General features: G+C 41.2%; 1 protein-coding gene across 4 annotated transcripts in view; it reads right to left on the bottom strand.

Annotated features, from left to right (window-relative positions):
* Positions 1–12639, bottom strand: part of DRD2 (dopamine receptor D2) — a 57799-nt gene that overhangs the window by 19469 nt on the left and 25691 nt on the right. For 3 of the 4 annotated variants that reach the window (XM_078608145.1, XM_078608144.1, XM_078608146.1), the window contains 3 exons: positions 10975–11292; positions 6901–7010; positions 4279–4415 (listed from right to left, as the gene is read on the bottom strand). In XM_078608145.1, the coding sequence (XP_078464271.1) occupies positions 4279–4415; positions 6901–7010; positions 10975–11259 (532 nt within the window). In that variant the 5' untranslated portion in view covers positions 11260–11292. The remainder of the gene's footprint in view (positions 1–4278; positions 4416–6900; positions 7011–10974; positions 11293–12639) is intronic. The other variant, XM_078608147.1, reaches the window with a different exon arrangement.

The raw sequence follows: 12639 nt of genomic DNA, 5'->3' as shown, positions 1-12639 counted from the left end.
TGTGCGCTGTAGGACTCGAAACCGACGAGTTTGCTCACAAAATGTGTTTACTCAATTTGTTTCAAACAAAAAACAGCCAATTTGCAATATGTGAAAATAAACGGTAGTGTGTCTAGATTTGAAGCTTTAGTGACTGCAAGGATTCATACTCTTAGTTCTTTCGGTAAAGTCACGTAGGTAAAAAATTAAATTAAAATTAATGATTTATATTTTTATTTTATTTTTTTATTCATTTTTTACCTACGTGACTTTACCGAAATAACTAAGAGTATAGGTAGTGTGTCTCTCTTTTCGAATTGTCTACCTTTTGGGTTCAATCGCTCTTTAAGGTGTACTCTCGTCCTGCGGACTCCTTTGCAACGGTGGTGTCCACTGTAACACCGTTAAATGAAATAGGCTCCATCATCGCAATGAGGACAAGAACAATTGTCATCCATCTTCTTGGTTCATTCGGTAAAGTCACGTAGAAGGGAAATAATAAAATCAAATTATAAAAATTATATTATTATATTACAAAAACGTTGATTATGAATATTATAATATTATTTTATTATATTATTTTATTATGTTTTATTTGTATTATTTTATTATTTCCCTTCTACGTGACTTTACCGAAAGAACCAAGAAGATGAATCCCTGCAGTCACGAAAGCTTTAAATCGAAATTGTCATCCACTTCTTTAGCCGTGGCCACTTCAGCCAGACACAGTACACATTTGCTTAAGTGTGCTCTCTCCTCTTTGGTAGACCAGGTCCAATCTACGTTGGCAAAACGGTGAAATAGTTGTACTTCTGTTTCACTCACCGTGCTCTGCAATTAATTAAATAACTGGATGCTGTTGCCCCAAAACATCCCGTTGTTCTCTGTACTAAAACAAAAAGTATTTACGTGAAATGCGTGTTGGAATGTGGTGCAGCGTTGGCACCGTGGTTATTACACTGTGCTATTAAAGCCGGCCACCCGAGTTTGATTCCTGGCCACTGCTATCAGGGACGAGGGGTTTCTAAACCGGTCCTGCGCTTACCGCCCCCCCACCCCCGCCAAACCACACTAACTAGTGTGGGGAAGTATGGTCAAATATCTTCATGACCCACATCGCATGGGGAGGCCTTCATCCAGCAGAGGATTGCTGAAGGCCTATGGAGTTTGAATATTGTCAAAGACAAAAATCTAAGGAAATAAACAGCACTGTTGCAATGCAGGGTGTTGATTTAAATCAATCATTTACTCTTTTTGTCTTATTTTTAACCTCTCCTTTGCATTTTTTAAGTTTGTTTCCACTGTCATTTGTAATGTAACAATGTAAAATAATGATTTTCATATTATCTACGTAAACGTTAAGAATAAAATCTCTCACTCATCGTTCGACGCATTTTTTATGAGCATAGTGATTTATTCCAATTATGCATAACAGATATTAATTGATAGTTTGGTGTTTATTATTATTATTATGCAACATTTGTAAACAGTATTACATTTCAACTGTGGAATTCTTTGCCCGATTGCCTCAGGAGATTTTGCGCACAGTGGCTAATTATTTTAAATCAAGGTATGAGACCTATTTCTATAACTTGGCCTTGTGATTTAATTCTAGAATATTTTGATTATTTTACTGTATTATACATTTTCCCTTCTCTTTATGTATATATTGTTTTACGAGTTATTTTTTTCGTCCCACGCTCGCTGTTGTTTTTAGAACATTTTGACATCGTTAATTTTTTATCTTCACTTTTTGTGACGTGGCCGTGAACCTTGTGGTATGCAAGGCAATTGACAAATAAAGATCATTCTGATTGTTCTCTTAATGCGAAAAGTACAACCGACAAGATTTGACTTATGTTCAAGGGAAATAAGCCATCCTTAGTGGTGTACTTATAGTGGCCACTAAAACTGTGATCTACATCACAATCGCCATGACCAATATTCAACCAAATGTAACCAGCAAAGCTAGAGTGAATTCCTTAAAAAAAAATTGAAATTTTCTGTCGGCCACACACCGAATAGTGGTACAGTGGGAAAAATAAGACTTGTTGACTTTGATAATCAAAGTGCGCTATCGATCATCATCCCTTACGGAATATTATATACACTTCATACATGGTAGCGGGACTACATTATATCCAGTGAACCCTCTTTCAGGCTCCAGGATTATGAAGAAGATAAGGAACATCTGGATTTTTTTTAATCAAACAAGCTACTTAAAAATGTATTTATTCATGAATGGGGGAGATGCATAATTGGAATGGCACTTGACCCTTTCCCTTTTTGAGATCTTGGTGGCAATTTCTATTTTTTTTAAAGAATGGAGATTGAACAACTGACTAAGTCACGGAGATGGGGGCTAATGCCTCTGTATCACATTGTGTGGGGTGAGTATGTGAAAACATCGGCATTTATATGGTGAACCCGATGAAGTGTCAAAGGTCGAATCTCTCCCAACTGTCACATATTGTCTCGTCTGTCTTGACTGCCATGACCGCCATGAGAGATGGGATAACGTCTTTGCAATAAGGCTTAGCATGGGCGCAAAAAAAAACCCCACTCTATTTAAGCTCTGCACACTTACTATGGAAAATATAAAATAACCAAAGTGTCTAATGCATCATTAGACCTCTGATGCCAGTACCAAAATATAATAATGTGTTTTTTCCCCTTTTTTGTGGCAACAAAACTGAAACCTTTTTACAAGGAATCATGTCTGCATTAACCACAATACTTGTGGTCAAAATGCAAACGAAAAACACACTGATAATATATGCATTGTCCTTGAAACTGATTGGTCCACACCAGAGACAGCTTTCTTTTGAGTCTCGTCTCAATCGGTGCTAGACCAGAGGACACCAAAAGGTGTACAGCTCAAAGACAATGCGCTATCAAAGTAATGAGGGCTCGGGGTATCAGCATCTACATCATTAGACCTCCTTTGCCAGAAAAAAGGGGGGAAACCCTATTATTATATTTTGGTACTGGCAAAGGAGGTCTAATGATGTAGATGATAATCCCGAAAAAAGGGGAAAACCCCTATGATTATGTCTAATTCATGTTTATCATTATTGGAAATTATAATTTGGGTCTCTAAGGATTTTTTTAGATATATAATATCCACTCCAGCTAACAAGATGGGAAATGTAATGTGTCTTTTTTCTGAAATGGTTTGTGAACTGTGTGTATCAGATGTGCTCATTACAGCCAGCAGTTCTTCATATTGTATATTTTAAAATTGTATATGCGATAAACCAATTTAAACACAATTTTGTAACCACACTCATAAAGTTTAAGGCTGTTCTTGGCTTGACGTAAAGAATATCAGTTAAAATATGTTATAAGTGATATTGCAGATTGGTTTTAATGGGTACAAAGCATGACTTCTGCTAATGGTCATGTAGCTTCATGTCACACAAATCGCAGCATTATGAAGGCTGAACATATATGTCCATCTCTTGAAATGCAATTGTTGCTGTTAAAACAGAATGTTTGAATTTTTCGGCAGGACACTTAATGGTGAGACCCATAAATATAAATTAAAATCGCATCCATGCAGCTAAATGAGCCAATTTGAAATGCCTCTGAGCCTCAGTGCACGCACGGGAGTTATGTTTTTACCTTATCTCTCCGACACACCGTGACTTGTACAGACTTCACTTGCGGTGTAATGCACGTGGCAGTCAGGAGAGCATAATGTTGAAACCATTTAAGATAGTTTTTTTTAAACAACACAGTTTATTTCTCCACTGTGTTATCACCCGGTGACATTTTTCAATTAAATGCCTTTTTTTGCAAAAATGCTGACATTTAAGACTTAGGCATGAAACATATATTTGGTGAGAAATCGCACTTCATCTGTAATTTAAAACATGTCTCAAAAAATATATTTTTTTTTTCATTCTAGAATTTTTTGTTTGTTTAAATGGTTCTCATTTTAAACGAGCACATCCATTGATGTGTTTTAGTATAATAAGAAACAAAATACTGTTTTATATTCCATACCTGTCTGAATTAGAATTGTATAGGTTGAGTGGCTCACAGGAAAGAGCATGCATACTAATTATTATTATTATGCAGTATTGAAGCTCCTTTTTGTAGAAACCTGGTTAATGCGATGGATAAAACAGTCGTGCGTACAGATCTGCTTTATTATTTACCTTACAAGGAACAGTGCACAAGCCAGAACAACAGACTTCAATCGAATGCTACCCAAATTAATGTACAATATATTACCCGTGATAAAACACACGCGCACACAAAATAAAAGTGCCACGTGCAAAAGGCTTCTCTTACCAGTGTTGTTCAAGCCAAAGAGAAGAGGGCACGACACAGCAAAGGATAGGACCCAAACCACAGAGATCATCACACCCACTCTCCGTCGAGACCGGTAGCGGGTGTTGTAGAGCACGGGCATCGCGACGGCTGTATATCTGTAAACGCGCGTCGCAAGACAACGGGCAAACGTGGGAGAACGAGCAGCGATATCGATGCTTTATTTGTTCCGCGGGAAAAATCCCCGTTCAGCCAGTTAACCCAGCTCGCTTTGCGAGGTGAGAGCCGTGCCGTGCAAGCGCAGAAAAAGAACGGCAATCACACCTGAAGTGATCCGTTCAGGAGGGACAGGCAACGTCGAGAAACGGGAAGGCAACGGAGGTAGAGGTAAGAATAATGTGCGAAAATGTAAACAGGAGTATTGCACCAAAAACAAGGACGAGGTAAGTGATGGTTGGAGAGGGAGACGAATGTACTGTGAAACGCACTGCTGGAAATAAGTGAAACACACAGCTTCTTGCCAAATAACTTTTTGTTTCAGGATGCACTTCCTCTTCTTGGTTACGTAGAATGGAAATAATAAAATAAAAAAAATAAAACATAATAAAATAATTCTCACGACGTTTCGGCCACAACGTTTCTCAGGTGAAGAACAGGTCTGTCGAGAAGACAGAGTCTGAATGTCTTCTCGACAGGCCTGTTCTTCACCTGAGGACAGCTGCTTGTGTTGTGGCCGAAACGTCGTGAGAATTATTTTATTATGTTTTATTTTTATTATGTTATTATTTTCATTGTACGTCACTTTACCGAATGAACCAAGAAGATGAATCCCTGCAGTCACGAAAGCTTTAAATCGAAATTTAAGATGCACTTCCTGTACAGGCCTATTACTTCAGACAAGGCATGTAAATGGTGACACTTTGCTATGTAATAATAAAAAAAAACACTGGTTTAGTTTTATGTCGCATAATGGTTCATACAAATTGCATCTCACAAGCGCTGAAGGTCCGCGAACAAAGCTGGAAGCCAGTGAGGGCGTGAACCGACATCAACAACTGGTCAAGCTCTGCAGTCCTATATATATCAAGATGTTTTTTTTTTTCAATAAATGTATATGCGCTTGGGAGGAAACCGGAGCACCCGGAGTAAACCCACGCCTGCGAGGCGGGAAACACTCTGGAATGGACACACAATATTAGTGGGCACCTTTGCTGTACACTACCACCTTCTCCTGGCGTGCCAAGCTGCGGGAGCCCGCTTAACGGCATGTGCACGCAATGAGAAATCCCATTACACTTGATTCGTGCAATCGGAATGCTTATTAGTGGCATGGATAAAATATATATTAAAACAAGACTCACCGCACCCCAGTGGGCCATCATCCGACATCACACATCACTTGACCTCACCCGCTTAACACGAAATACTATTTATGACTCTCTACAGTATGTATATATCTCTTTGTTTCCTGAGGAAGGGCTAATCAGCTGAGACATCAGGATGTCTCTTTCCTCGGTAATAGTTCTGAACAGCTGCTGGTGTTTTCTGCCCTACTGGATAACAATGTATTGCTGTTGAGAAACGTCGTCAGGAAGTCGATTGTGAACAATTACATTAAAACACATCTTCCAGAATTGAAATATATTCTCCCGCGATTTTTGTTACTTTGAGCATGCGTTGGTTACGTATTGTGCGAAAGAGGTTCAGCATACATACGTACAAAATACAGGGACAAAGAAACATGCGACTTATAATCCAGAGGATACGGCAATAACAGCCAAGTTGGCTTTTGTGGAAGATTGACGAGGAAGATTGACTCTGTGGCCAGACAACGCAGGAGTACAGCCAACCGTGCTAATCGGAGGTGTGGGGAAGGACAATAAATTAAACAAAATGCAGTTCTAAAGAAATGGGGTTGCAATTTAGATATTAAAAGTGCATGGCTCTAGTGGCTTCCTAATATCGGAAGGAAGACGCGTTCCATACGGCCGCAGAAACGCATCTGAAAGCGCTATGGAGTCACCGTCTTTGTTCAATGGTTAGCTCAAAGCCACTAGCGAGGATGACCGGAGTTCACGTGATGGTTTATGCTCATTGACGCGATCAGCAAAGTATTGTGGTTCAATCGTGGCAAGCACTGTGTGTGTGTGATGAGCGCGACCTTATGATGTATTCGTTCAGTATCCGGAAGCCAATGCAGCTCAGCGAGTACCGGACGGATTTGGTCGGATATTGCATCGCTTGTCACGACGCGTGGCCAGATAATTGTGTACACGCTGTAGCTTGGTGATTTTTTTTTTGGCAGACATCCCGTCCGAGTCGTGAGTTGCAATAATCGAACCTTGTTGATACCGACAGCTACACGGCCACACGTGTTGGCCATGTCGTGGCTAAAATCGTGGCCCGACGTGCCGGAGGTTCCTCAAATAAAAATTTGCGGGACTTGACCGAATTTTTTGCACGCGGTGAAAATATTCGCCACGGCATAAGATAAAATGCTGGCAAAAAAAGTTGACAAAATCACGTTATTTCAAACGAATAAATTCTGCACAGACGACTTCGTGTAGACATACAGGAAGGGGGCTGGCGCGGGGGGGGGGGAGAGGAAATAAACAGCGCGCTCGTTGTTTCGGCAGGCAGTACCTGTCGATGCTAATGGCGCAAAGGTTGAGAATGCTGGCCGTGCACATCATGACGTCGAGCGTGACGAAGATGTCACAGTGGACCCTGCTGAACCTCCACTCGCCCACCACCTGCAGACAAACGCACGACGCGAACACTTGCAGGGCACCACAGCGGCTGCAGCAGCACGCCCTTAGCAGCAGCGGGTGTTGACTCTGAGTCACTCTGCAGCTGTGCCGACCAAAGTGGCATTGCAAAAAAAAAATGCATGATCGGTTCCCCCACCACCACCACCACCCCCCCCCGTCTCCCCTGTCGCGCATAATGCTCCCTTTCATCTTTTCCACCGCACCACGTGGCGAAGAGGCAATTGTCTACGTCACCGTGCGTGAAAATTCACATTTGCAACTAGTACAGATGTTTTTTGCTCTCTTTCTAAATTTATCACGTTGAATCAATATCATGCATTTTGTTCTTAACGTGGAGAGTCATCGAAAGGTATTTTATTACGCGGTGCAAAACATGCTCTGCTTGGAAAAACATTGTTATGCCATGCCTTGCTAAGTTCAAGATTATTTGCAAGATGGACCGCAGGATTATAATGAGTCTTGTTGTCCATTTATATAAAAATTTTCAGACAATAAATGACTGCCTTGTGTGGTATATGCGTATTGTGTGTGCGCAATAAACGGGGCAGGAGTAGCACTGGATTGTCAGCGAGAATGTGAATGGGATGTTTATACAGTGTTCCCTCATTATTCGCGAATACGCTCCGGAGATGCTCATGAATAGCAAATTTTGCGGATAATGATGTTGGCCTACGAAAATATATCTTTACTAAGATTTTGCCCGTCCAAGGACGGGTGTATTGCAGTAAATCTGAAACTTGCAAGCGAAGAGCAGACCACGACATGATATTCATTGCATCCATTCTTGTTGAATTTGTAAGGCCGCGGTGACACAGACCTATTTCATTTGAAGGTTATAATCCCTTGTTCATCACGACGTCCTTTTTACTTCTATGTCTCAACAGCGTTACGGAGATCGCGTGACGTGAGGGTTCTGCCTTTGTAGTGAGGGTTGTAAGTTGACGCCATCTGGTCCAACAGCAGGGTGAGACGAGGCTCTAAGGAAAGCTGTCTCGGGTGTGGACCAATCAACTTCAAGGACAGCGCATACATTATCAGAGTTATGTTTTTTGTTTGCATTATGACTGCAGGTATTGTGGTCTATGCAAACATGACTCCTTGTAAAAAAGGTGTCAGTTTTGTTGCCAGATAGAAGGGTAAAAAAACAATTATCATATTTTTTACTGGCAAATGAGGTTCCAATGGTGACGATTGATGTGTTCATTATTCTTAATAATAAGTTACTGATATTGCAGCCTTCACCAAATTTACAGATGTACTTGAAATTGGTTATTGACTGCATTTCCCTTCCCTGGAAATGGTACAAGGCCAAACAACCGAACAATTAAATGTAAATTAGTCAGCTTTATTGAAGATGAAGCAATCGATCATTAGATCCAGTCACTCGCTCAAAGCCGGGCAGTCACCTGTTTATCACTCTTGTATCACTGCTCCAGTGCAACTCACTCATTGATTCCTCCTCCCATCCGAGGACTGGATCTACCAGTGTCACTGTCCCATCTCCTTCATACTGTGTTCAATCATCACGCTGCAGGTCACGCAACAGTCTTTTCTCTCTACTTTTTCACTCACACTGCGCCACTTTGAATTTCCCTCCCATCGTCTTTTTTCCCAACTTCTTGTAACCTCGCTCAATCCAAAAAATGTATTAACTCTTTGCTGTCAACATTTACAGGGCAACTTTATTTATGCTGTCTGTTCTATGGCCACGAGGCATCTTGGGCCGAAGGGCCTGTGCTCAACAACTGTGGTGTAAAAACAAAAAAAACATCCTCCGCTGACCTGGAAGACTCAATCAGTGGCAACAAATGTCCCGCAGAGCAATGCGTATCCTGTTCGACAGGCGGTATTGTAAAAAAATAACTAAGATTGCTCTATCTGCAGTGAATGCGGTGTTTATATCCACCCCCCCCCCAGCATAATTTCAGTAATCTCCTTCATCATTTCAAATTTTTACCAACTTCTATAACTACTTACCACATTACAGTAATTGGTTTGTAAACTGCATGTGTAAAACAAACATTGCAATCATCCCATTGAAAAAAAAAATCGAAAAATCGTATTTAATGTTCCTATAACCTCTATTGTTTCGTCTTTCTTCGTGGGTTTTTTTTTACAGCTTAACATTGATCAATATATTGCCCGTGTTGATGTTGGCCAGTTATTGCAGTTGCACTGCAGTCTGCACTTACCAGTGTACATATTCTACAACCTGCATATATATATGCGTATTCATGTTTCATGCATTCATTACGCCCTCTGAATGCTGAGGACGTTTGGCTTAACTACCCTGCACGGCAAACACATGTGAACATTAATTAACTACTTGCCTCAGTGGCCTGTTCCAGCTTGTTTAGTGGAGTTAATTGCTGCTACATGTTTAACTTCTAAAGCAAAACATCTTACAACGGGCAAGGTGAATGTATTCAGTGGCTCGGGAAATACACTGCAATAGTCCATGGATTTGTTATTTTTCTAGTGAAGCTTGGCCCTCATTTTATTGGCAGCTATGTCGCGTAAAATGTACACGTGTGCTTCCTCATATGCTCAGATGTATTTTTGCATTTGTGTTACATTACATTATTAACATCTCACAAATTTGGATCATGCTTTTTACCACAGGGATATATATACTTGGGAATACATCAAATCCTGCTACGATATATGCTTTCATTAAAAAAAATACCAGAAAGTGTACAGTCAGCTAAATTACTGTACCATGCATTTAAACAACTTTTTGGGGCGAATAAAAAAAACCCGGGTTAAATTCCCACTCACGGCCAACACCAGTGACAGTTATCTGAACCGGTCCTGGGCCTCCCCTAGGTCGACTCAGCCTCAATTGAGTACCTGGTGCGATATGTAAACATCAGCACTGGGGATACAAAGGCGGCCGAGCTTGGTGTTGGCCACCCACCCCCTCGTGTGCCGTGCTGACCTTAACAGGTGCTACTCGCTAACAGCATTTGCCCCAACAGTCTGTTCAGACTATATACGAGGGCTGTTTGTTTTTGTTCATGCCATCAAAACACCGCTGCCAAGCCGAAACGATGTTAACTATCTCGCCTGGTATACAGGAGGTCGTAGGTTCGATCCCAAACCTGACACCTATATATTTGGTGTGTCCCGTTCTCCCCATGGTCGCACGGTTCCTCTGGTTTTTACCTCCACATTTAGAAGCATCACGCGTTTAGTGTTTTTTTTTGCCGCTGTAAATGTCCACGTGATGATAAGCCACTTCTTTGAGCTATCATTTGTGGCAGCCAGGTCGCTTCTGAAAAAGGGCTCTATATATATAGCTCAGTGGGGCCTGACCTGGCAAACAAACAAAGAGTTAAAAAAATATGATAATTGTTTTTTTATCCTTCTATCTGGCAACAAAACTGACACCTTTTTTTTACAAGGAGTCATCTTTACATAAACCACAATACCTGCAGTCATAATGCAAATAAAAAACATAACTCTGATAATGTGCACTATCCTTGAAGTTGATTGGTCCACACCCGAGACAGCTTTCCTTAGAGCCTAGTCTCACATGGGTTGGACCAGATGACGCCAAAAGGCGCACAACTCAAATTCCAATGGTGTAAATGCTTACCCCGAGCTCTCATACTCTGATGGTGCATTGTCTTTGAGTTGTGCGCCTTTTGGCGTCATCTGGTCCAACCCATGTGAGACTAGGCTCTAAGGAAAGCTGTCTCGGGTGTGGACCAATCAACTTCAAGGACATTATCAGAGTTATGTTTTTGTTTGCATTATGACTGCAGGTATTGTAGTCTATGTAAACATGACTCCTTGTAAAAAAAAGGTGTCAGTTTTGTTGCCAGATAGAAGGGTAAAAAATCCAATGATCATATTTTTTACTGGCAAATGAGGTTCCAATGGTGTAAAAGTTTTTTAAAATAGTTATAAACGCCGCTCCCACATTTCAGCCGTTGTCCGTTACCTCCAGGTAGACCACCCAGGGCATGACCAGCGTCGCCACGAGCAGATCGGCGACGGCCAGGCTGACGATGAGATAGTTGGTGGTGGTTTGGAGCGACTTTTCACGCGAGACGGCGATGCAGACGAGGACGTTGCCGAAGACGATGAGGCATATGAGCAGCGTGAGGAGCATCGCATAGAAGTTGTAGCGGTGCGAAGGCTGAGGCGCCGTGCCGTTGAGCCAACCCGAGGAATTGCCCGTTCCCAGGGTGTCGTTGAGGACGGAGAGGGCTTGAGAGACGACCATGGCGCTTGGCTTGGTCAAACACCCTAGCCTACGCTGAACAGACATCGGTCGGACGTGTAACCCCCCCTCCTCCTCCCTCCCCCTTCCCCAATGCACGTGTTTTCTAGTCACGTTTGAACCGAATGCTTTCGTGTAATGTTTGTGTGTGTTGAGATTTCTTTCGCGCCGTACGTAGCCAACCGCGATCATCGGAGGTGTGGGAGCTCTCGCTGCTGAAAGTTAAAACATTATATTTTTCGGCATTGCTTTACACGTTCAATTCGTTTTTATATACATACGTAAAATAGGTCCGTGCACGTGATAAATGTTGACGATTTCATGAGTTGTGTTTTATTGTTGATTAAATGTGAATTGAATTTGGGGAATTTATGGTTCAAAGTACCGGAAATATTCTATGAATGGAGTCATTTGTACCGTCATGTAAATATGGGGTAAAAAAACCATCGACAATGTTAATGTAAATAGGGTTAAACAATCCATATTTATTGATATCAAATGCTTTTAAAATTTATATAATTAACTCGTTACACCTTGTTCACCATTATCAGTATCTACGTCACTTTACCGAAAGAACCAAAGAGTATGGATTCCTGCAGTCACGAAAGCTTCAAATCAAGATTGATATGTAAGCAAAGTCTACAATTACATATTTGCTTGGGGTATGTCATGTTAACGTGGGGCATTGAATTTGAATATTCATTTGGAAAGAAATTGCTTCACCCATAAAATATTACACATTCATGATTGGAGCCAATGACTTATAGGTGTTGTGGGGAAAAGTCAATTATCAGAAACAGCTACCAGTCAAAATACTATTAAATGTAATACAATTTAGTACATCCCTCTGTGTACATTCAGCTTACACACTTAGCATGCTACAGTGGGAATTGTTTTATCATTTTCTTTGCTTTGTCTGGAAAACGCTACGTTACTGTTCGAAGGGTATGCAGATACACACAATAGCCACACTCAGGTGATGCACTGCCATGCCCCAGATTGCAACGTTACAATAGCGAAAGTAATCCGTGATGGGGGTGTTTTTTTTTCCCCCGCAATAAATGACCGAGGAAGTGTTGAGGACACACTGAGAAGTTTGAATTGGCAAACGAGCACAGTGCTAACGAATGTCTTGAATCAGGTTAGCCGCGTAACCTTGGCTTTTATGCTAACCCTTTGTGCACCTCCCCTCGGCAATTACCGTGCAGGGCTCGCATCTCGTCACCGACTGTTGTCACGGATCATTACGATGTTGAAACGGTACGCTTTTATTTTTTTTATTTTGAATATAATTAGTCTTTTGTGTTTAAAAATAAAAGTGTCTGACCGCGCATAGCTCTTTGTATTTTTTTAAAAATGACTTGCAATGGGTCACATAAATCA

This window comes from Lampetra planeri, chromosome 29, assembly GCF_965212315.1.
Source record: "Lampetra planeri chromosome 29, kcLamPlan1.2.h2, whole genome shotgun sequence".
Taxonomy (NCBI): domain Eukaryota; kingdom Metazoa; phylum Chordata; class Hyperoartia; order Petromyzontiformes; family Petromyzontidae; genus Lampetra; species Lampetra planeri.
Note: the sequence above shows the minus strand (reverse complement) of the source record. Positions and strands in the feature narration are given on the sequence as shown.